General features: G+C 34.0%; 2 protein-coding genes across 2 annotated transcripts; one reads left to right on the top strand and one right to left on the bottom strand.

The window, feature by feature from the left end:
* The first annotated feature begins 665 nt into the window (after nt 1-665).
* LOC147384081 (transcription factor ORG2-like) lies at nt 666-2,391 on the top strand. Its single transcript, XM_086426121.1, has 3 exons — nt 666-1,009; nt 1,094-1,450; nt 2,167-2,391. Exons 1-3 carry the CDS (start codon nt 731-733, stop codon nt 2,248-2,250), a joined length of 720 nt encoding a protein of 239 aa, XP_086282247.1. The 5' UTR covers nt 666-730; the 3' UTR covers nt 2,251-2,391.
* Nucleotides 2,392-19,439: 17,048 nt separating this feature from the next.
* On the bottom strand, nt 19,440-24,825 carry LOC147384080 (NADPH:quinone oxidoreductase-like). The gene is made up of 3 exons (XM_086424863.1): nt 24,677-24,825; nt 24,403-24,594; nt 19,440-19,902 (listed from the first exon to the last, which is right to left on the bottom strand). The coding sequence occupies exons 1-3, from the start codon at nt 24,786-24,788 to the stop codon at nt 19,595-19,597; spliced, it is 612 nt and encodes a 203-aa protein (XP_086280989.1). The 5' UTR covers nt 24,789-24,825; the 3' UTR covers nt 19,440-19,594.
* Nucleotides 24,826-26,390: the final 1,565 nt, after the last annotated feature.

The raw sequence follows: 26,390 nt of genomic DNA, 5'->3' as shown, positions 1-26,390 counted from the left end.
AGACCATGCAAGTTGATGATTTTAAGTGATGAGAGGAAAACATAAAAGATTGTAAATTGATGTAGTAAAATTGGCATGAGTATACAAGAACTAATAAATAAAAGATATGATGTAAAAAAAAAAAAAAGAAACAACAAAGAGAACTGGAACATAATATATATGTAATCTGACAAGATTGCCTAGGTCCATGTGCAATGATGAGATTCTTAATTTCACTATTTTTTAGAAAATTAGGGGTTACAATCTCTCAAATTCAGTTCCTCTCAAAAGAAAAAAAAAAAATTAAATTAAATCTCTCATAGAAAATCTAAAACGAGTTTGCTATGAATATATAAATTATACAAAGGCGAAATTGTCGCTAGAGAATAAAGTTATGAAATTGAGTAATAAGTCATCCCAAAAAATTGTGTGACTTTAGACTCAATTGAATGGAAGAATAAGATTAGAATGTGTGAATTTTGTTATAGGACTTTGATGGTGATGTTCACAAAGATGAAAGAAATTATTTTAGATTTAATTGAATAACATGTCAATTTCCTAATCATCCAAAATAAGTACATTAAGATTTTTGCTAGGGTTTATTTATTATATTTTCATATCCTTAGATTAATATATTCAAGGATTAGGTATTTGATGACACAGGTGATGGAAAGCTTATATATAAACATGTCATGATCAACTTCTTATCATAATACGGATCATATGTAACGTATTCCTTCAAGACTCCATCATGTTAGCATTATCTCCATTATTTTCAGCTCTTGGTTGGCCATTAGAAGAAGATCAAATGAGCCATGAACAAAACTGGATACCCAATGACCCTTTAATGGATTTCAACTACAGAGAACCAGAAATCGAAGTCGATAATCTCTGGCCTTCGGGTGCAATTAGCGGTGACCCATCAACAACAAAGAAACTAAACCACAATGCTAGTGAGCGAGACCGTCGTAAAAAGTTGAATAGTTTGTACACATCTCTCCGAACACTACTTCCCACGACAGATCAAACGGTACCAACTCATAGACCCCATTAAGTTACTACACTTTAACTATGATTATATCTAGTTGTTTTGATTTTAGATCGATTATCGCAGAAAAAACTAAGTATCCCAGCGACCATTTCTCGAGTATTGAAATACATACCTGAGCTGCAAAAGCAAGTTGAGAGACTGATACAAAAGAAGGAAGAGATTCTATCAAGTATTTCTAAACAAGGAGATGGTCCCTCTCTCTATAAGCAAAGAAATGGTGCTATGGGACAGTCTTTGCCTACTGTTTCCGCGAAAAAAGTTGATGAAAGAGAAGTTGTGGTTCAGATTTGTACATTCAAGGTCAAGAGGAGCTCTCTCTCTGAGATTTTAATGAATTTGGAGGGCGAGGGCCTTAAAATACTGAATGCATCCGCTTTTTCCTTAAGTGGAAATAGGATCTTCTACAATCTCCATCTTCAGGTACGGTTTCTCTCTTTTGGTTGTTATTTTAAGATTTAGATCGTGTTTATTCAAGGCAAAACTTGTCATAAAATTGGACGATTATGTATATATTTTTTGCAAACTTAAGAAAAAATCTCCTAATAAGGGACCAGCCGATTAAATCGGAAACTAATCCTCCTTAAACTGCAAGATTCCAACTTCTTCAATTATCAAATCACAAGAGTAAGATAGGATTTTAGGGAGTTCAACCTCATGATTATATCTTCTTCAACCTTCAAATCATAAGAGCATGATAGGGTATTTAGGGATGTTGAAGTTGATTGGGCTTTGGGAAGAAATCCAAAATCATCATTTGTATCATCCCCAGAATTGTCCCAAAATTTTTCCAAAAATTTCCTGAATTATTCGAATTATATCGTACTTATCCTCCACTGAATAATTGTTGGATCTTAACTTGGTTACGATGACCCCAACACCCAGTGACAGTTTTCTCTTAGCATCCATTTTTTCATATGAAATCAAAGCTCACAATCTTTTTTCATGAAAAAAAAATTCGCTTTCTCGGTAAATTACGACCATTTTTGTAAAAAAAAAAAAATGACTTGATTGATTTAGAAATTTTTGCCAAGTAAGTGGCCAATTTATTAAAACACCCAAACCAAAAACTTTGAGAGTTTAGAGATTGAGACTTCTGTTCTAATTATTGCTTTTCCAATGTGATTGTCATTCAACAGGTGAAAGAAACTCAAAGACTTGAGTGTGAGATATTAAGTGAGAAGATCTTCTATTTGTGTGAGAAGAAAGACTATTTTCCATGAAACCTTTATTTGTAGATAACTTATCAAAGGTGTTTCTCGAATGACACAAGCCCTTAGAGAAGCTGAAAAAGAGAAACACACTTGTACCTTGAGTAGACTTGCTTTACAAGTAATGGATCTTATACATGTTTTAGTTTTTTTTTTCTTGTGTCATTGATTTAATTAATTATATGAAATTAACTTTAATTAATTATATGAACAAAATTAACTTGAGTAAGAACAAATTTATAAATGGGATTGTTAGAATCAACAAGCAGTCGAGTGGTGATTGATTGGATAATCAAAATAATTGATTTAATCTTTGGTGCACATCTCTAGGCTAAGACCCATAATTGGATGCTGGTTTTGTTGATCAATCATGCTATATATCCGTACCTATTAGTGCTTCCAATTGATCTGATTCGAAATGAAAACACTAACCTCTACCCGGAAAAGTACCCTCTGTGGTACTTATTTCATGAAGTACTCTTAAGTACTTTTTAGATGGTCAATAGGGTGCCACATTGGGAAAAAAAAATTCAGGCCTCCAAGATTTACAGTGGAGATCATATATGAAATGGGGTTATATGGATGGAAGGATCATCTATACCTATGGACTACACAACGTGAAAAAACCTATATTTGATGGTCCAAGGCCATTGAATTTCATAAAATTTGACGGATTAAAGTGTCAAAATTTTTTTTTCGACAGACCGAAATCGTTAAATTAATGGAGGATGCGAGAAATTTGATGTCTATACCTATCGAATCGGGGATCATAAAAAATTTCAATGCCATAAGCCATCAAAATTCGCTTTCTAAAATTTATGGGTTTTGACCCGTCAAATTTTCTTGTCAAAATTTTCAGTTTTCACATAGTGCTACATTTCAACATGGTGCCCAAAAACATCAATGAGTGCCATATGTATGTATGTAAAGCATTACATTTTATGTATTCTAAAAGAAATTGAAAAAACATATTTTTTCACTGTTGGATTTAAATTTTAAATCTAGGAGTTCAATGACCATCCATTTTCAAACTCAAGATGTGATGCCAAAAAATGTTTTTATTTTATTTTAGTTTTTATATTTTTTAAGGGTGGGGGGCGCATTTTTTTTTTTTTTTTTTGAGATCAATCTAGACCACAAACAAGAGGCTAAGTTGTCACTTGGACCAATGCGGCACAAATGTGGACCTCAGTCCATGCAACCTTTTCCATATATATACACATTTGAGCCATGTGGACTGCCATGTTGGTCCCAATGACACCTCATCCCTCTTGATTTGTGGTCTAAATTGGGTTTAAGAAAAATATCCTGAAAAAATAATTTTGTTGGGCTAGATCTTGAGTTTGAAAATGAACGGCCATTGAACTCCTAGATTTAAAAAATGTAAATCTAATGGTGAAAAAAATCTTTTTTCAAACTTTTTTTGGAAGTTCATAAAATTTCATACTCTACATAACGTGGAACTTGATGGTAGTTTTGGGTGCCACCTTGGACTTAATCAAACAATTTGAAAATGGTCGGTCATTGAACTTATGAAATTAAACGATTAGATTTCACTCTTTTGTTGATGTGGCACTCTCACAACCGTCTTAAAAGTACTACAAAGGTACTATAGGAAGTAAGTCCTATGGAGGATCTGCTCCCCCTCAACCCATGGGTTGAGACTCTCCATCAACATGACAGTTGAGATCTTAGTATTTCCAAAAAAAATTGAAAAAAAAGTTCATTAATCCCTAAAAGATTGGAGCTGATCTTTATGGAATCTTTTTTACCTTCAAATTTGAATGGTTATGTCGATGGAGGGTTGGAGCTTGAATAGTCTAATTAGGAATGGTACCCAATTGGTATGGGATCAAATAAGAACCTTATTAAATACATGCTTGATTGGAGGTTGTAGAGACTTTTTTTGGCTTCCACTCTCCGAGATGAAAATAATCTTCTGATGATGTGTTTGATCTTGATCTAATGGTATCCACCTTGATTTGATGTTGTCTTAACTGGTTTTGTCTCTTTTAGTTGGTAGGAGGAATGAAATAATGATGGTGGGGAGGGGGAGGGGGAGTGCTTGCCAACGGTTCTCTGAAGATTAAGTTAGTAAACAAAGGAGATTGAAAGTAAAATGAAGATAAAAATGGAGAAAATGATGAATAATAGAATTTTATAGAGGTTTTTCTATCTACTAGGTATGTAGAATCAATTTTTGAAGTTCTCTTAATATTTGAGAAAGGATTTTATAGTTAGAATTTCAGAGACAAGTGTCACCACATAATTAGTCCTTGTGTCTTGCCATGTGCGATTTGATATTGATGGTGATTATTGACCTTTTTGGGAGATTGTACCCATGTCTCATTAATGGACCTTATTAAGTTTGATTAATAATGTCTTAACATAATTAATGTTGAGTTTATTTGATTTTACTATTTGGGGTAGGTGAGTCAGAGAATGTCTCAATCATATCTGTTTTGATAATTACTTATAGATTTAGTTCAAATGAGAGCTCAGATCAAGGCTTTGTGAAGAAAAAGGTATCCGTAGGCAATTAACGATTTCTTCTACTCCGCAATAAAATGGTGCAAACAAACCTTCATATTTCTTTCTAAGGAAATGTTCTTTTGACTACAACCTACATTCTCAATAGGGTACCCTCCAAATTTATTACATCCACACCTTATGAGTTATGGATAGGTAGAAAACCTGATTTGGGTCATCTACGTCCATGGGTATCATCTAATTTTATTCATATTCTTTCCTATCAGATTGAAAAGTTAGACATAAGAGTTAAGAAATGCACTTTTATAAGATATTCTAAGCATTTTAAGGACTTTTTGTTTATTTATGAACGAGACAATGGTAGAATGATAGAGATTATGTCGCAAGATGTAGATTTCATTGAGAATGATTTCCCAAGCAAAAAAGAAAACTCAAACATCACATTTTTATGAGATGATATAACCAAATCCGAAATTAGAAGAGAAACCTCCACCTATTCTCGACGAGGGTAGGGTAACTAAACCTTCTAATGATTTGATGATCGTTGAAGATAATGGAGATGTACCAATCAATGAGAGTGTATCATTAAATGTTTTTTTATAAAGATCTTGAGCTTCGTAGGAGTAAATGTGGAATAATACCCCATCGTCAATTTGATATTAAAGGTGAATTATTCATGCCTGTCCTAATTGATGATGATGAACCTAGAAATTATTGGGAGACATTGTCATCATCTACTTCTAAAGAATGGATGACTGCTATACAAGAGAAAATTAGTTATATGATGAAGAATCAGTTTTGAAACTTGTTGATCTTCTGCCTAGACGCAAAATTGTTAAAAATAAATAAATTCTAAAAGTCAAACGAAAGATTGATAGAATTATTGATAAGTATAAAGCCCTCTGGTTGCGAAAGAGTATACCCAAATAGAAGGTATTGAATATGATAAGACTTTCTTAGTAGTAATGAGACTCACCCTTGTTCACCTCATTTTAGTTATTGTCATACATTTAAACTTAGAATTCTTCCAAATGGATGTTAAAACGACATTTCTCAATGGAGATTTAGATGAGGAGATCTATATGGATCAACTTATAGGTTTCAAAATAAAAGGACATGAGCGCAAAGTTTACAAGCTTAAAAAGTCCATCTATGACTTTAAGTAATTATTCAGGCAATGGTACTTTTGATTTCATCAAGCCATTACTTCAAATGGGTTTACGGTGATAGAAAAGGACCATTGTGTGTACGTTAAACAAAGTGAAAAGAATTTCTTAATATTGTTTTTGTATGTTGATGAAAATTTGTTGGTCGAAAAGATATGGAGTGATTGTTGCCACTCAAAAGTGGTTATCCTCAAAATTTGAAATGAAGGATATAAGTAAAGCAAATTTTATACTTGAAATTAAGATTACTCGTGATTACTCCAAAAGACTTCTTTGTTTATCTTAAGAGACTTATATTAAAAGAGTGTTCAAGGGTTTCCATATGTAAAATTATATGCCCATAGACACTCCAGTCTAGAAAGGATATTCCTTACATGTTGGTCTCTGCCCTATGACGGATGTAGAAAAGGAAAAGATGGCATAAGTACCCTATACAATTGTAATTGGAAGTTTGATATATAATATGCTATATACTCGACTAGATATTTAGTAGGATTGGTCAGTCATTATCAAAGTAATCTAGTAACTACTCATTGAAAGGTAGTAAATAGGATATTTTGATATTTGCATGGGACTGCAAATTATACTTTATGTTATCAAGGAGTATATTTACAATTACAGGACTATAGTGATGAAGATTGGGCTAGTGATATAGATGAGTGTAGATCCACATCAGGTTATGTATTTTTGCTTGGAGGTGGTGTTGTTTCTTGGTCTAACAAAAAACAATATTGTGTTATTTTATCCATGATGAAGTCAAAATATATTAATGTAGTGCTATGTTACAAGAAGCTGTGTGGTTGGGAAGGTTCCTTATTCAACTCAGTATAGTGCATAGTGCCGGACATCTTGTATCATTGTATTGTGATAGTATGTCAGTACGTATATGCAAATGATCCTAAATACCGTGAAAAATTGAAACACATCAACATTTGCTATCATTACATTTGAGACATGATTATACAAAAGGATGTAGTTAGGGACTTCGTAGATGTTGATTTGTGATTGTGATAAACTTCTTGATTTATTATCACTACTAAATATTTCTTTTTATATATATTTATTTATTCATTTTATTTGATTAAATCATCATTATATTGCATTATTTTTGGATTATCTTATGTCCACATATTTTTAACTATATTTTTTAACATGGATTTAATTTTCATTATCAGGCTAAGGTTATTCATTTACACAATGACTGCCTTGGCGCATAGATTGCGAGTATGAATACATTTTTTTAGACAATTAAACCCTAAAGGTTTAACCAATTTACAATGCGTAATGATTGCGAATTTGATAATTGTATTATTTTCACCTTGAATATCATCAAGATGAGATTCATAGGAATCAAACATGATTCGTAGACTTATACAATCATAAAGCTTAAGGAAGTCAGATGTGAACTTTAATCACTATTTTTGTAAGCAATTAGATTTGAAAGTTCAGGTTAGGTGCTCATAGTGCGACTAGACTCAGATTTGTATGGTTTCGAGGTTGACGAACTCTTGAGGAGCTCCACCATAACATGTAAGTCATATTACACGTGCTATTTACTTAAATAACCTTATTTTAAAATATTATTTACATTTATATATGTTTAGCGTTGTCAATGGAAGCTTATCGGTTCGAATACTGCAATATCCAAATTTGAATCCGAAATTTTTATCTAACATCCAAATTCGAATTCGAATCTGACGGATGATCGAAAACTCTATTCGAATTCAAATCCGATTATCTTATTAAATATCGGATAATATCCGATATTATATATTATTTCGAATCGGATATTATCAGATTCAAAATGTTAATATCCAAATCTATAGCCGATAAGGATTTGAATACATAAAACTATCCAAATTCGAATCTGATATCCAAAAATTTTGGATAATATCTGATTTTTCGAATTCGAATTTGAATTTGAATCAGATTCGAATTTTCAACTATCCATTGACACCCCTATATATGTTGAATGAAAAACGAAGAGTATAACCCTACTTTCTCTTTCTTGCGACTCCAAAGTTTTCCTCTTTCTCTAATTCTTCTATTAGGTAACAAAATTTGAAATTTTGCTCTAGGCCAAGATCAATCAGTATTCATTTTGTAGGTAAGGAAGCGAATAGAGTAACTGACTGGCTAGCTGCAATGTTGACTACATCCCAAGAGGGTGGTCTCTGCTTAGGGACTTGATCTCTATTGTAAGGGACGATTCCCAAGGGACCCCTGTGTAAGAATATAAGTTTTGTGCCTCCTAATAAATGTGATCTGGGAGTCTGTCTTAAACCCTGATTACCTTAAAAAAAAAAAAAAAAAAGTGTTTGTTTGTTCTTCCTGATTGTATTGTTCTCACTACTATGCTTAAGGGATAAGAGAACGGTTAAAAACCGTAACCTTCCATTTTTAAATGACTTTTTTTATATATTATTTATGGGTAAGCTTGACTTCAACACCTAACGTAAAAGTTACTTTGCAATGTGTCAAACCAAGCGAGCTATGGGTCTAAGACCCTAGATATCGTCTTTTAGAGAGTAAAAAATACCGAAGGCTTTATCATTGTCATATTTTCTTAAAGATAAGATGACAATATTTTAGAAAACCTCTTAACTTTTTTTTTTTTTTTTTTTCCCTTGTGCTCTCCAACAATATGCTATTATGCCCATTGTTTCAAAACTCGGTTTGACGTCTCTCTTGTTCATGGATAAATCCGATAATATTTAATTAAAAGATCATATTTTATCTGGATAATATTATTTAAATTAAAAAAAATAATTATTTTAATTAAAATATATTAAATCTCGATTGACTCAGCCGAATTTTATTGATTCGGATGAGATTTTAAAAATCTCATCTGAATGATCTGATTTATCTTGTGAGATTCTGCGTAGTTGAGATTACGTGTCTATCCATCTCGTTCATGGATGATACCTATCAAACGAGAATTTAAAACCATGATTATGCCCCCAAGAAACTATGCACCTTTCCAACTATGCTTGCTGTCCTGCCACCGACAACATATGTATAGTAACATTCTAACAATTATATTATACTACATTATTAAATACAAATAATAATTTTAAACAAAAACACTCGGTTAAAAAATAAGATAATTAATTACAAGAAAAAAATTAAATAAAAATATATGCAAAACAATTGATTACAAAAGATTTTGAGAGTACTGTATTCTTTCATTTTTCTTGTACGTGACTTCCTCAATTAGTTCTAGTTATGCTTTGGATGCTCTCTTCTAGAAGACTCTGAATATCCATCAAATATACTACTAATCCTAAAATCATCTAAATTCACATGAAGTTTAAAAAATGTAGATATAGAAATTAAGAAGTTAAAAACCTACATCCCATAGAAATTTAAACTTCACTAATGAAGATGTAGCATATATCCTGTTTGGTAAAAATAATCTAAATTTTGGAAAAAATTTACCTGTAAAACCCAACGGTCATAAGTTACGATAGGCAATTGGTCCTTGGATTACGATAGTCTGAAGGAGGGGAGACAATCCATAATGATGACCATAATTTCCATAGCTCTCATTCATTCTTGTAGGTGTCATTGTTGTCTGTTATATCTTCCAACCCCTATGATCCACGATTTATTGTTATATTTTTCTTATACTTCTTCTTTTGTATTGCAAAAGGATGTATCAAACAAAAACATGACTGAATAGGTTCTTCCCAACAGTTAGAAATTCAAAGAAGAATGAATTGAATAGGCATTGATGAGCTCACCAAAACACAATTTAGAACAATGATTGTTGTTGATCAGAAAAGGTAAAAGGTTATTACTTCAAACTGTTCTCATTATTGTACTAGAGTTTGCCATTCCTCTTTGGGGTTAAGAGGGTAGAAGAGCAAATACACTAAAAGTGAAGGGGTATTATTGAAAAAAGATAATAAAATTGAAGGGGTATTATCGAAAGATGGAGAGGAGGAAATATTATATACAAAATTGAAGGAATATTCTTAAAAAGGGGAGTAGAAGAGAAAAGATGATAAAGCTTTAGTAGGTTTGGCGGTAGACTCATCCTCTATGGTGCAGTGCACTAGATTGGTTTTAGTAGTCTTGGCTTGGGAGGGAGGTCCAGGGTAAGCCAATATGATGTTAGCAGGTGCAAGAAAGAGAAGGTACGATAGATCAGTTAGAGTTGGAGACAAATCCGATTCTTGAATTGTAGGTCAAGCACCTATAAGAGGGCGGGGGGTTGGGGTTAGAGAGGGGTACTCTTGGAAAGAGACAGAATATGAGAAGGAATAAAGTTTAAAATTATCATCGAGATGCATGAGAGATTGACCATCATATTGAGAGGAAAAACATTGGAATCAAAAGAGATTGTTGTGTTTTATTATATAAATTAGAGTTTTGCCAATACCTAGCTAACTATAGTTGCACCCCATAATTCCATGTTAATACCCATGGATGTTTATATTCACATACAACATAAGGCCATAACATGAAGGACACTACATGCAACCTGATACTTGCGGTTGAGGAACCCAACGCACCTCACATGTTGGACTACCAATACATCAGTTCCAAATTATTCTAAGCACACTACGTATGTTTAAATCAGCTTCATTCTTCTAAAGAGCTCAATTGCTCCTTGGATTATGGTGGTTGTCTGCAAAAATACAACGACCGGCAATTGCTCTTATGCCTTCCATAGTCGTCATTCCGAAGATCTGAATGTGAACCAGAATCAGGACTATAGTCATCATTCTTCCATTGACACTGTTCTCTGTATCTTTATTGTTGCTTTCTGCTACTAGCACATTACCAACTGTGGGATTTGAATCCTTCACATTATTGACACCGTTGCTCCCTCCAGATAACTTACATCGTACATGTATATTGTTATGTGCAACCCGATTGTCATCCTTTTCTTTGAGCTCCTCTAGCAAAGAGAATTTTGACTTTGTGGCATCAGCTGGTATAGTTACCACAATCGATCCAATGGTAACTAAAAGTATGAGTAAGGTCTTCATCATTGAACTGCGATTAAAACAAAAAGAGTGAGCATCATTAATGAATTGAAATTGGTAATTTTAGTCTAGAAATTTAGTAGTAAACACTTTTTTTATACCATAACAAACCATTTCGAATATGAATGATAAGGTAGATTAAAATTGCATTTCAAAACAATGACTTATAGAAGAACTGCTAGTTCAAATAATCAGGTTTAGTGGAATGGCAAGTTGAACTGTAGGCACTAATTAAGGAACACGAAGATGGAGTGGGAGATCACAACCTCGAAGCTCTATTGGATGATAATTAGGTGGGAGATCACGACCTCGGAGATCTATTGGATGATAATTTAGGTGTGGACGAAATGTGGACACTGACACAGTAATTATTGAGTATGATTACTAATTAAGATTTTAAATATGATTATGTGTGCATTTAGGCTTCACTAATGAGTTCTAATTTGACAAAGTTAAGTTCCACCTTACATGTAATAGTACCTGTTAACAATTTCTTCACTACATTATGGGAATTGTCCGGATGACTGAGGTTATTGGTAGATGATGAACTGGACCATCACATTAATTAGTGGATCGGGATTCGTATAGTCATGAAAAGTGAACTCATATGTGAGATCCAACAGTTGGGATAAACATGTATTCCGAGAATATACTACGGATCCCTAAGATTGTGAAGATCAAATACAACGTTAAATCATATCTATTTAGATCAGTCACGATTAGCAGAGAAATGTAGAATAGATATTTTCAGGTATGTTTTAAATTTGGGTGTTTTATGCAGTCAAATAAAAGTCTCCATCACATTACATAATCAAATATGATTTTAGTGAAAAGTGAAAAAACTTGTGTAGGGAATTTTTCTTTATGCCCTTTTGATTTTTTAAAAATTACATAACATATATTCTAAAATCAAAGGGAAATAAGGCAAATCCACTACAAAGGTTTTTATACAGATAGTAAGATTGATTATGGCATGGCATGGAAATATTTCAAAAGCATATCTAATCATTAGCTTTGTCAAAAGTTTTATTCGTTTTTGTAGTTTCACCTTTAATTTTAAATATTAGGGGAGTGTTAGAAAATTAATTTATGAATATATGTTATAGATGGAGAATATATTTATAATTGCATTTTTCAAGTTATATTGTATATTGGTTGTTTATTAGGTTTGTGTGCCTATGCCTTTAGTGACTAGCGGTCATCCCTATATGTATTTACTATGTTTTTTTTAATAAAATAGAGTATGTTCTACTTAATAATATTCTCTTTATTGAGTTGATAGGGAGAGTTATTTAAGCTTCATTATATCTCTATTTATATTGAATTTGGTTAATATATTTATCAGGTATTGAAATTATTTAATTTATTGTATGAAGGAAATGATCGTTGAAACCAGGATATCAATATTGAAAACGTTTTTGATATTTTTGAAATGTTGCTAATGTTGACAAAGTCATAACGTAATGTTGTGTCAACATATGTCACACTCTCAGTATTTTTGAAAACTTCAGTAATTATATGAGAATTTACCCTTTTTATTTTTTTGGTTGCTTTTTTAAAAAATCTTTTGCAGCATTTATTGAGTCATGTTACAAGAGACTTCCAGCGTGAAAATGTTAATTTTTAGTTGAAATTGTGTGTTTTAATCTTTAATAGCTAGGATCTGTATCATTTATGCATGGCCTTCATGGTTGGTCATGCAAGAAAGAAAAATCAATATGGCACCAACAGATGTTTAATGTGGGTGGTCTTCGACACCTTCCCTATGCTTCAGACCTGTCCCTGAACTAGTGAAATCGTTCGACCTACACAATGTGAAAAAATCCCAAATTTGACAGTCCTAGGCCATCAAATTTCGTAAAATTCGATGGACCAAGGGGTCGAATTGACGTCTGATTTTTTATTGTCAAATTTTTTTTTTTCAATGTGTCGAAGCTGTCAAATTAATGAAGGATGGGAGAAATCCGACAGTTCTAACCCGTCAAATCTGGGAACATCAAGAATTTCAACAGTCCTAGACTGTCAAAATTCAATTTCTAAAATTTGTGGGCCTTGGCCCGTCAATTTTTTCTGTTGAATTTTCCAGTTTTCACTTAGTGTTAGAAAGATCTTTTATTTGATTGACAATTTTGTTGTTTATATAATAGAGTTCTGGGTTTAGAGAACTTGGAATGGTTTTTATTTTTTTAATAAATATTTATAAAATTTCTTACGGAAAAAAAAAAAAAAAAAAACCAAAGGCGATGAGGGATTATTTCTTGAAGCTGCTCTAAACTTCGTGCTTGTTGGACCGCAATTGTTTCGTGAAAATATCAGCAACTTTTTTTTTTTGCTGACGGGGGTGTCCGAACTTATGTCTGACTAGGAAGGAACGTGCAACACCAACACATCACATGCATCAGGTAAGTGAGGGTGCACCCTCATAGGTGTCCCCGAGGAAATACTAGTCATACTGGGTATCAAACTCACAACCTACGGACCTTCACCACTTGTTGGATCTGAATTGCCATTGAGCCATTGGATTCGAAGGTGGGGAACAATTGAATAGAAAGATCTTTTTGAGCGACAGATTCACTCAAAGTGGAAATCAATGGTTGAATGCTTCATTTTAGAGTAGAAGCAAGGAAACAAGTACCACATAATGTACTATAAGCATAATAAGATGACGTTGGCATTAGAGTCTAAATACATGAGTTATTCCTCTGGGTCATCACCAAAGATCTTTTAATAACTATAAAATCCAATAGCATCACACATAATGGCAATGTAGCTTTGCAAATGGAAATAACAAATAACGATGTCCATGTTTGCAGATGAATTCATTCAACACTTATCATTTTGGAGTCTCAGAGTAAATGCTTGCAACAATAAAAGAACTGATTTTAACCTTTCCTTGGTCTCTGGATCAATCAAATTGCTGTCATTATCAAATTTCTTTGGAGGTTTGAATGCACGCACGAAGAGCTCTGGATTATTTATGAAGTGAACATCAAGATAAACCCCAATTTGGCGAAGATGGTACTGAGATCGGTCTCCACCGAAGTCTCCTCCTGTGCTTATGATAGCAGCTGCCTCATCAGCCCACACATTTGGAGGTCTAGATGCCCAATCAATGGCATTCTTCAGTGGGGCTAAATCACACGGAACCAAAAATAAAAATGGAGTTAGTAACAAATCCAAGCAACCCAATGTGATATTTTTATCAATTATATTCAATATTCTAACATGCCAACCCAACACAATAATATAATGAAAAAGGGAAGTGATGAGATTTTTTTTTTTTTTTTTTTTTTTAAGAAAGTAAAATGTGTCTAATATGAGAGTGGAAATTTTGGATGGGAGAATGATGACTCTCCATTAACGACTTCGTCCCCTCATTTGTGTTTTGTTTCAAATAAAGAGACTCTCTCCACACCCAACTATTTCAATTTCGTGATACCCCCTTCATGTTGCCTCACAATACCATTATTTTTAAACGACACAAAACATGTGGAACCTTGGGTTGTGTCATGTCACCACATCAGTGAAAGCCATCTCATCCTTCTTACACCCTAGTGCCAATGCCAGAGGTGAGTGGGGAATAGAAGGGACTGTTGGCTAAAGCAGTTCATCCAAAGGAAACAACTTGCGGATGGACACCATTGTGGCTTAGGTGGAAGCCGACATTACCCCAACAATAATTAGCACAATGCATGCATGTCAAAGTCCTTATCCACCATTTGTCTTCACGATAGTTTTATTCTTAACTTATAAGCAAAACATTGTTTACCCATTACATTTGGTGATTCCATGGGAAATGAGAGTGTTAGTTTTATAAAAAGAATGAGGACCATGGGAAGTCACACGGAGATATCCCAAAGAAGCATAGTAGAACCTAGCGTTCGAAGTGACAAACTCAAAATGGATCAAACCTTAGTGATCAACACCACCACTACCCTTAGGAGACCACAACAATAAGTTGCCCCAATATTCCAGGAAATGCACCTAATGGACTCAATGAAATATATCCTATGGTGAATGAATCAACGAAGAATGTGAACCAATACTCAAAGAATGTCATATCATTTTTTTGAGAAAGATAGCCCCAAAAGGATTGATCATATGAAATTGATCTATATTACAGTTGTCATGAATGTTATGCCATTGAAAATCCTATGGTGTCATGTGAATCAATCTCAAAGTTGGCCCACAAAACACTCACGCGGTTCCACATTTTAGAATCGAAGGCCACATATCATGTCTTGTGTTAACCAACCATCACTCCAAAATGCGCATCTATTAATAAAGGGGAGGTGGTATAAATGCCATTTACACTAAGAAAAGGCGCATCTGGTCGAAGCCACCATCTTCGAAGAGTAGGCCAGTCCTTGAAAACCCTATGTGGGCCCTTGTGATTTAAAGTTTCAACTAATAATTTTTAGATTCTCTTATAAAAATGTTACCTTATTAGACGATTAATAAATAAATCATTGATTATTTCCTTGACCCCTTAGTCAATGAATTTTACAATGAATTTTTTTTAATTTGTTTGAATTTTTTTTTTGTAAATTTCCTCATGTTTTGTACCTCCTACATTTCACTCAATAATCAGCTGCCACATGGAAAGGAGAAGATTTTCTTATAACTTTTTAGTAGTTTAACACAAATACGATAAGGAGTTAATAGAAAGTGCTAAAATCATGGAAAAGTGATTTAAACAAATCCCCCTCCATGTTTCCTAAACGTGTTTTTCAAATTAATAACATGTGTGTTGACCTCAGTCTACTATATTAGACTAAAGAAAACTTTTCTACTACTCTGCACTACAAGGTTTACTCGGAAGTCAACATCTTTTTGTTGATGAATTAGCTGTAAAAATTTGATGGTATTTAAGATCTATAAAAAGTTTAAATTATTAAATTAAAATTTGAAATAAAATCAAGGACATGTAGCATAAAAATTTCATAGATTTATGACAATGGTAACAAAAAGGGTTATTTGCTAGAGTAACTTGTTACATAGATAGAAATAGTCTCACCTATAATTTCTCTAATAAACTCTTGAAAAATTATCTTTTAAATTAACCACCAGATGGGTGGCCGAGTGGTAGCACTTTGGGATCATGGTGTGTGCTCCCCCTGTGGTCTCAAGTTTGATTCCCATTGACTACTAATATCAGTGGCCACGGACCGTAGGATTAAAATCATGTTTCGCAAGTCTTGATCGGGAAGGAGGGAATAGCTGGTGTGCGCAAGCTTGCCCAGATACCCTTCTAATAAAATAACAAAATCTTTTAAATTGTAACTCCCTCACTCTCAATATTTTATACCATTGGAATGAATATTTATGGAGGAAATGTTCGGCACACTACATTTTACCCTACATGTTTTTTCTTACAGGGGTTAAAAGTATTAGAATGAGCTGATTTTTGGTAAGAATGATCTCTATCAGCCTATTATGAACTTCCAGTCCCATTTTTTACAAGTTGAATAATCGTGGATCGTCTACTTTTTGTAAACCAGTTTTAATGGGATTAGAAATTTTATAATGGGCTGATTTTTTATGAAAATGATCTCCTAACCGTAGAGATCATCCTTGCAAAATATCAGCCAATTTCAAAACTTCTAATTCATGTAAGACATAACGCACATGGCAAAATGTAGGGTGGTGAACATGAACACTTTTAGACGCTTAATATAGACTAATCACTACAATTGCACGTCTTGACCCCACATTAGCTTAGTTAAGAGCGTGTTCATTAGCTTAGTTTTGTAACAAAAGTTCTTGTTTGTTAAAGGCATTAAATATGGTGAATCTTGCGCATTGATCAAGAATCTGACATGAGAATTGGACAATCTAGAGATCCATTCATTTTAAGAAGATAAATAAAGTGAAAGATGGAAAAAAATTAGAAATAGGGCTTTTGTAATCCAATCAATTGAAAGGAAATTTCGATCCACTACATGAAAACTGGAAAATTCAATGGGCCAAGGCCCATGAATTTTAGAAACCGAATTTCAACAGCCTAGGGCCGTTGATTTTTTTGATGTTCCCCAGATTCGATATCTAGAGCCATCGAATTTCTCCCCACCCTCCATTAATTTGAGGGTTTCAGCACTTCCAAAAACAAATTCGACAATGAAAAATTTGATGGCCTTTGGACCATCAAATATGGGCTTTTTTCACTTTGTGATCGATCGATCGAATGATGCTTAAATTTGATCGATCAAATTATGTTATACCAATTGATCGATGCCTACAATTCCAATTTTTTTAACTCTGAAATTTCTAATTCTATATAGAGTCCCAAACATCTTCTAGGTTCTGAAGAGAGATCAGCGAAAGAATGAAAATAACTTCGGAAACCCAAGAATCTTCCTGAAACATGAAAATGGACTTTCATCTCATGTCTGTTTGAGGAATGAATTTGAATCAACCAAAAACCCTTGAAAATATTTGTCCTTGCTCATGGAAATGAGTGTTGTAATGATTTTTTAACTTGTGGATAGGGTGTCAATGGGTACCCATTTCCCTGGAACTGAAATAAAAAAGACCCGGTTTTGATTCCTTTTTTATTGGAACTGATTAGAGCCGAGTCTAATATCGAATCGAACGGATAGGAGCCGGAACCATTAGATTCTATCTGATGGGTACCCACGGGTGCCCGGAATCGATTTATTTTATCATTTATTTTTACGTTATACATGATTTAAGGTTATCTTATATTTTAAAATTAACAAATATGATAAAAAGTTCTTCAAATTTCATATAAATTAAATATTTGAGCTTAAAATGGGTTATTTCTTTTTAAATTTATTACTTGTAAAGTAGATAAATTTTAATTTTTGAAGATAAAGTCATTAAATCATTTTTTTTTTTGTTGAACAAATTATTATTAAGTCGATACTTTACAAATAATATTTTATTTTTTAGAAGGAATTTTTTTCTTTATAATGATTTGGAAATAATTTTTCTCATTCGACTCTTGAGAACCGAAACCGATGGGTACCCTTGATTTTTGGCAGTTCCAATTCCGATTCCACTTATTTTAAAACCGGAGCCGGTAAAATATAGTGGTTATGATTCTAATATTCAAGAAAATATTTCAAAATCATATCTGATCATTAACTTGGTCAAAGTTTTATTCATTTTCGTAATTTCACCTTTAATTTTAAATATTAGGGGAGTGTTTGAAAATTAATTTATGAATGTATTTATAATTGCATTTTTCAAGTTATATTTTATATTTGGTATTTATTAGATTTGTGTGCTTATGCCTTTAGTGATTAACGTCCATCCCTAAATGTATTTACTATGTTTTTGCATAATTAACACTTTAGCGACGACCATTATCTGGTTGTCGTTGTCGCCTCCACAAGTTCTAGCCTTTTTTGGATTATACTGGTTAAGTGGCAATTTTTATTTTTTTAATGAATTATTTTTTGTTGTTAATGATGTATTTTTGAATTAAAATTATAAAAACCATAAATTATATAATGAAAATATTATACATAGGCATCTAAAACAATTAAAATTTATATGAATTTTTCTCTAGAATCCATAAGGTCGAGAAGATTTCGCAAATCTGTAAAAAAATTTACTCTAATTTATACATCAGTAACCCCAAAATACCTCATGAATCATGGAACTTTGATTTCAGTAAATGGTTTAATTGCCAACATCATTTTCAAATGCAAATAATTTTCTGAAATCAATTTTACTGGTGCTTGGTTACACAAAGCAAATGATTTGCATTGCAAAAAATTTGCATGGAAATTTTGGCAAATGATTTGTGGTACAAAAAGTATTGCAAATCATTATTTGCAAAATCACAATGAAAGTTTTTATTGGAAAGATTAACCAATCACAAAAAAAAGATTTGCATGAGATTTCCCAATGGTTACCAATCAATAGTAAAACATTCATTGCAAAACAATTTTCAGTGTAAATGCAAATGATTTGTAATGTACTAAGCAGGGCCTAAGTTACATGACTATGTATAATATTTTCATTATATTTATAAACATGTCAAATTTATTTCCCCAATACACAATTCCATCTAATCACTTCTTCATTAATAAATTAAATATTTATAAAATTTCTTTCCAAAAAAAAAAAACCCCAAGGCGATGAGGCATTAAAACATTTTCTTAAAGCTTCTCTAAACTTCGTGCCTGTTGGACCGCAATTATTTCGTGAAAATATCAGCAACTTATTTTTCTTTTTTATGATGGGGGTGTCCGAACTTACATTTGACAAGGTGGGGCGGAAGAGCTAGGGCCAGAGCCAAGGCATATTGGTCCCTCCCCTGGGCACGTGCAACACCCACACATTACACGCACCGGGTAAGTGAGGGTGAGTCTTTGTTGGTGTCCCCAAGGAAATACTACTCATATTGGGTATTGAGCTCACAACCTACGGACCTTCACTGCTTATTGGATCTGAATTCGCCATTGAGACATTGGATTTGAAGGTTGGGGGAACAATTGAATAGAAAGATCTTTTTGAGCGACAGATTGACTCACAAAGTGGAAGTCAATGGTCGAATGCTTCATTTTGGAGTAGAAGCAAGGAAACAAGTACCACATATTATACCATAAGCATAATAAGATCAAATCGACATTAGAGTCTAAATACATAAAATCCATTAGCATCACACATAATGGCAGTGTAGTTTTGCGAATGGAAATAACAAATACCGATGTCCACGTTTGCAGATGAATTCATTCAACACTTATCATTTTGGAGTCTCAGAGTAAATGTTTGCAACGATAAAAGAACTTGTTTTAACCTTTCCTTGGTCTCTGGATCAATCAAATTGCCGTCATCATCAAATTTCTTTGGAGGTTGGAATGCACGCACGAAAAGCTCTGGCTTATTTATGAAGTGAAGATCAAGATAAACCCCAATTTGGCGAAGATGGTACTGAGACCGGCCTCCACCGAAGTCTCCTCCTGTGCTAATGATAGCAGCTGCCTTGTCAGCCCATACATTTGGAGGTCTAGATGCCCAATCAATGGCATTCTTCAGTGGGGCTAAATCACGGAACCAAAAATAAAAATGGAGTTAGTAACAAATCCAAGTAACCCAATGTAATATTTTTATCAATTATATTAAATGTTTTTCTTTTTTTTTTTTTGTTTTTTTTTGACGAAAGTAAAATGCATCTAATATGAGTAGAAAATTTGGATGGGAGAGTGACGAGGTTAGATCATCATACGGATGTGAGATTTAGTGAGGTATTCAGAATGGTGTGGAGACTCTCCATTAACAACTTCGTTCCCTCATCTGTGTTTTGTTTCAAATAAAGACTCTCCACACCCAACTTTTTCAATTACATGATACCCCCTTCATGTTGCCTCACAATACCATTATTTTTAAACGACACAAAACACGTGGAACCTTGGGTCATGTAGTGCCACCACATCAGTGAAAGCCATCTCATCCTTCTTACACCCTAGTGCCAGTTCATCCAAAGGAAACAACTTGCGGATGGAAACCATTGTGGTTTAGGTGGAAGCCAACATTACCCCAACAACAATTAGCACAATACACCTAAAAGCCCTGTGATTGTCGTCAATGCTGATGCGAGAAGGGTTTCCACCTCAATCTCCCATAACAGAGTTTTCCGAACTAATGCAAATTGTATTAATAGGAGCTCAAGAATTTGTAATGGTTGCTCGAACGAAAATGCAAATGGAAAGAAAAATATATGTATTAGCACAAACCAACTTATCCAATCGAACTATAGCAGCAGGCGTATCCAAAAAATATACAACACCGGCATTCATGATGTACAACTGTAATGGGAATGCTTGCAAACACATCTCATGTTCCTCAAAGCCCTCAGGGAACATGAGGGGAATGGGTAGAGTTGTGCCTGTGGAAATTCTTGAATTTTCTAACTAGTAGACACACATAAACGTGACATAACAACCTGACCATGACATTTGTATTTTCATGGTGACGGATAAAATTGGATAACTGAGCACACAAGAGAAAACAAGTGACAAACACCACAAGTGTTTGCAGTGGAATCATTTACATGATACTAGGGAGAGGATGAAAAGATTGTGGAGACGAAGAGACGAGCCCCATTAGAATGAATCGGGTAAGAACACGTGGTTCTAGAGTTCTTGTGTTGCATAAAAGATGTGGAAGAGATACTCGAATCCTAGATCCAGGATTACATCCCACAAGGAGTTATAATGCTCTTAAAAGGAACTTTGCCAAAAAAAACATACTAGTGAACTACAATTACCTTTGCACCAACAGGAGGACTAGAAAGACAACCAAGTAGGAGGACTACACAGAGTCGAGGGAGGCTTAATCAACAAACACAGAATTGGTGCCCATAACATCTCACCTACAAGGGACATCACTTTTTAGATAAGTGTTTGACCAATTCCGTTTTTCAGATGAAAAACATTGAGACACCACTATCGCTGAAGCCCAGCAAGAATATCAAAGCCTTATGGTGAGTGAATCAATGAAGAATGTGAACCAATACTCAAAGAACATCATATCATTTTTTTTTTGAGAAAGATGGCCCCCGAAGGATTGATCATATGAAATTGATCTATATTACAGTTGTCATTAATGAATTCGAATTAAGGTGAGATTTGCGGAGAGAGGTGCATTTATGAATGTTATGCCACTGTCCACCAAGATGCCATTGAAAATCCTATGGTGTCAAATTGTGCTTGCCAGGACGATTATCTAGGGATTTAACGGGTGTGGTATGGATGCAGTGGTGCATGTGAATCAATCTCAAAGTTGGGCCCACAAAACACTCACGAGGTTCTACATTTTTGAATAGAAGGCCACATATCATGTCCTGTGTTAACCGACCAACACTCCAAAAGATCTATCTGTTGGAGAGGGGAAGAACTATGAATATAAGAGGGTCATGCGGCTTAACTGGGGTATGACACCTGAGAGTGGAGGAAAATATACACTCAACATCCTGTTGGGACACCTATAGCTACATTGGGACCATGTTGTGAGGTTACTTATCATCAATCCATTGAGGCATTTATTAAAGGGAAGGTGGTAAAAATGCCATTTACACTAGAAAAGGCACATCTGGTCGAAGCCATCTTCGAAGAGTAGGCCATCTCAAGTGAAGGCAAATAGGACAGTAATGCCTTGTTCTACCAAAGTGGAGAGGTTTCGAAGGGGTGTCTTTAAGTAAATGCAAAGGTTTCAAAAGGGGACGGACCTTCTTAATGAGGTAGGTGTGTTACGAAGGTGTCTTTAAATGGGGAAGGACAATTTATAAGTTATGATGGTCAATGAGGGAGATCCGCAAAACCATGCCTATGGAGTCCATCACCACTACAAAACGATCTCCCCCCAATAGTTATGGTGTTGATGACTCAATGGAAGCGTCGGCAAGGCCCCAAGTCAGACTCAAAGTAGCATTGGAGTCAATGAGGGAGATCCGCAAAACCAGGCCTATGGAGTCCATCACCACTACAAAACAATCTCCCCCCAATAGTTATGGTGTCGATGACACAATGGAAGCGACGGCAAGGCCCCAAGTCAGACTCGAAGTAGCATTGGAGTCAATGAGGGAGATCCGCAAAACCATGCCTATGGAGTCCATCACCACTACAAAACAATCTCCCCCCAATAGTTATGATGTTGATGACTCAATGGAAGCGTCAGCAAGGCCCCAAGTCAGACTCGAAGTAGCATTGGACAACTAAAAAGATGTTAATCTCTGGACTAAAGCGAACCCATGGCTTATGTCAATTACCTAGGATCTGAGTGTTGAAGAGCAAGTTCGGATGTTGGCACTATTAACAGAGTTTAGCTACATATTCGCATGGACATATGAAGAAATTTCTGGGCTGTGCCACGTAAAGCAACCTATGCGCCACTTTTGACATGAAGTGGAACAACAGATAAAAGGCGATATACTTAAGTTCTTAAATGCCAGATTTTTGAAGCCCATAGAACAACTAACATAGCTTGCAAAAGTTGTCCCCATCCAAAAGTATATCTATCAGATCTGGCCCTGCGAAATGTTGATCTATTGGTAGACATCACTGACAGAAATGAAATACTCTCCTTTTTGTATGGATATAATTGCTACAATAGATTAGTATGGCTAAGGGGGATGCGAAAACAAGTGCCTTTAGAACCTCTTTTAAGGAACTTTCACTATACAATAACGCCATTCATACTAAAAAGATGCAGAAGCAATGTATCAATGCGCTATGACAACTATCTTTCATGACATGTTAAAAAAGAATTGGAGGATTACATCAATGGCGTAGTGGTTAAAACCAAGCACCGAGAGATTCATTTGGAGATCTTGTGGTGAGAATTTCTTTAGCATCTTGGTGGGAAGGTTCTTAGGTTTCAAATGGAAAGAAGGGCATCAAACACAATGTGAAAAAAAGCCTAAGTTTGATGGCCCTGGGCAGTCAAATTTCATAAAATTCGATTGACAAAGGGGTCGAATTGGCATCAAATTTTTCATTGTCAAATTTTTTTTTTCGACGAGCCCAAACTGTCAAATTAATGAAGGATGGGAGAAACTCGACAGCTCTAAGAGATCAAACCTGGGAATTCTAGAATTTCGACGGTCCTGGACCATCAAAATTCAGTATCTAAAATTCGTAGTCCTTGGCCTGTCAATTTTTTATGTCAAATTTTCCATTTGTCACGTAGTGAAAGTGTTTTTGCAAATATACGATGACTAATAGGAACTACGCCCCATTAAAACAAATTTTTTTTTTAAAACTACCATAGCCATAACCACTGCAATTTTAAAACTATAACCATTTGTCTTTAGAAAGTTTTATTCTTGAACTTATACTCACACACTTAGTCTACCCATTACAACATTTAATTTTTTTTCTTTTTTAATAACATAATCATAACTGTATTTTTTTTTTTTTTAAAAAAAAAAAAATTAAACAACTACTGAAATCTCATAATTGCACATAACTACTGAAATTGTTTGAAGGAGTTTTATAATGTTTTTATTTGGTCAAAATCCTATGTGTGGCCCTCCTTGAAAACCCTATGTGTGTGGCCCTTGTGATTTAAGATTAGAAATTAATAATTTTGAGATTCTCTTATAAAAATGTTATCCTATTGGACGATTAATAAATAAATCATCGATTAGTTCCTCGATCCACCCATTAACTATGTTAATCCCTTAGTCCATTAATTTTTTTTTTTTAATTATGGTGAATTTTTTTTTTTTCCAAATTTCCTCATGTTTTGTACCTCCTATGTTTCACTCAATAATCATCTGCCACGTGGAAAGGGTAAAATTGTCTTTTAACTTTTTAAGAGTATATAACACAACACTAATACGATAAGAGTAACTAGAAAGTGCTACAATCGTGGAAATGTGTACGTGGCCAATATAAAATATTACAGATGAACAATCCAGATTGGCCACGTAAGCATACCACGTGGATGATAGAACACCATCTATGCAGAGAAAAAGCCTACACATCATTTGCAGAAAACCCTTTTCCACGAAAAACAGAAACTTAGGAAAGAAAACGTACGGGCGACTGAGTAATTGTATTCTGGAGAAGCAAAGAGGATGCTGTCGGACTCAAGGATCTTCTGACGAAAGGCCTCCACAACTGGAGGATAAGTTCCGTTTACCTCGAGATCTGTATTGATGAAAGGAAGAGGTTCGATCTCCACGTATTCTATTTGTATTCCGTTGATGGACTCGCTACATAGCTGGATTGCTGCAAGTAGTGGTAACAAATTAAAACCCCCAAAGCACACAAATGTAGACTAATAAGAAGAAGAAGAAGAAATAAATGGTACCAGAGCGGATGAGGCCTCTATGGTAGGAAGCTTTGCGGAGGGACCCACAAAGAGCTGCAACCTTAATCTTGGGTTTGGTTGCAATTATTGCCGCTCTGCTGGCCGCCTCCATCTCTCTCTCTCGCTTTCTCTCCTCTCTCCTCTCTGTGTCTCTCTCTATATGTATTGTTTTAGGCTAACTGATTTAAACAAACCCCTCCATGTTTTTCAAATTAATAAGAAGTCCCTTGACCTCAGTCTACTATATTAGACTAAAGAAAAATTTCTACTACGGAACCCTAAAATGAAATATTAGGCTTACTCGAAAGTCAACATCTTCTTTTTTTTTTTTTTTTTTTTAATGAATTAGCTGTAAAAATTTGATTGCATTTAAGATCTACAAAAAGTTTAAATTATTAAATTAAAATTTGAATAAAATTAAGGACATTTAGCATAAAAATTTCATAGGTTTATGACATTGACAACAAAAAGGGTCACTTTTTTTTAAATTCTCAAAATAGGGTTATTTGTTAGACTAACTCGATTTCGGATAGAAATATCCTCACCTATAATTTTTCTAATAAACTCTTAAAAAATAATATTTTTTAATTATAACTCCCTCCCTCTCAACATTTTATACCATCGAAATGAATATTTAAGGAGAAAATGTTCAACACCCTACCTTTTGTCCTATATGTTTTTTCTTACATGGGTTAGAAGTTTTGGAATGCGCTGATTTTTGGTAATGATGATCTCCTCGCCATAGAGATCATCATCACCAAAAATCAGCCCATTATGAAATTTCTAACCCCATGTTTATAGGTTGAGTAATCATGGACCGTCCACTTTGTATAAATCAATTTTGAATAGGGGTGAACTTGATTCGATTTGAAGTCAAATTGAAATCAGAAACAAGTCAACTTCCATTACTGAACTAAAGTCGATTTGATTCGATTCGGTTCTATGGATTACCAATAATCTATAAATTGAAAGTAATATTTTTTAATGAAAAAACAAACATATAATAAATATAAATTTTCATACAATAATTATTAATCTATTCATAAAAACTCATTAATTTATTTACAAAAAAAATACTAATCATGTCCTTACTCTTAAAATAATTTTTAATAATTATTATTTACATAGATATATAGTATTTATTGCATAGGAGTTCAGTTCTTGATTTGGTTCGATTCTATACAAGCTTGATCCGAGAACTGAATCAAATTGATCGGTTCTCCATTTTCGTAATTCGGAACCAAACCACAACTTATTCCAAACCAAACCACTCCAAAGCTATCAATTTGGTTCGGTTCTCGGTTTGAATCGGATCAAGTTGCACCCCTAATTTTGATGGGGTTAGAAGTTTACTAAATGAGGTATTAAGACACCATGCAAAACTTAGGGGTTATATAAAAAGAAACTTTAAGTATTTTTTTTCGTTAAAGAAAGCCTCCTTTTTATGCCTCAACCCGGATCGATCATTCTTGTAAAAAGTCAGATTTTACACATAAATTCATCAGATCAATTGCCTAGAGGTTGATAATTCTAAGAAAAAACAATAAGGTGCTTATTTAACGATACATTGCATATCCAAACTTGCCGACTTTTGAATTGTATTCAAAATCTAATTAGTTTCAATCGGATAATTACTAATCTTGATCAAGGATTTGAATTCTGATAATAATAAGATTTAATCATGTAATTGATTTTGAATCAATTCTCTCTCTAA

Source organism: Akebia trifoliata, chromosome 15 (genome assembly GCF_017979445.1).
Source record: "Akebia trifoliata isolate Shusen 1 chromosome 15, ASM1797944v1, whole genome shotgun sequence".
NCBI lineage: Eukaryota > Viridiplantae > Streptophyta > Magnoliopsida > Ranunculales > Lardizabalaceae > Akebia > Akebia trifoliata.
This window is presented reverse-complemented; position numbering and strand designations above follow the sequence as displayed.

What these genes read in the sequence shown, in the direction of transcription:
- LOC147384081 (XM_086426121.1), top strand. Translation starts at nt 731, where the DNA reads ATGTTAGCATTATCTCCATTATTTTCAGCTCTTGGTTGGCCATTAGAA. An exon ending in TTCCCACGACAGATCAAACG is followed by an intron (nt 1,010 to 1,093) that starts GTACCAACTCAT and finishes CGATTATCGCAG; the next exon opens with AAAAAACTAAGTATCCCAGC. An exon ending in TCTACAATCTCCATCTTCAG is followed by an intron (nt 1,451 to 2,166) that starts GTACGGTTTCTC and finishes GTCATTCAACAG; the next exon opens with GTGAAAGAAACTCAAAGACT.
- LOC147384080 (XM_086424863.1), bottom strand. Translation starts at nt 24,788, where the DNA reads ATGGAGGCGGCCAGCAGAGCGGCAATAATTGCAACCAAACCCAAGATT. An exon ending in TAGAGGCCTCATCCGCTCTG is followed by an intron (nt 24,595 to 24,676) that starts GTACCATTTATT and finishes CACTACTTGCAG; the next exon opens with CAATCCAGCTATGTAGCGAG. An exon ending in ATACAATTACTCAGTCGCCC is followed by an intron (nt 19,903 to 24,402) that starts GTACGTTTTCTT and finishes TCCGTGATTTAG; the next exon opens with CCCCACTGAAGAATGCCATT.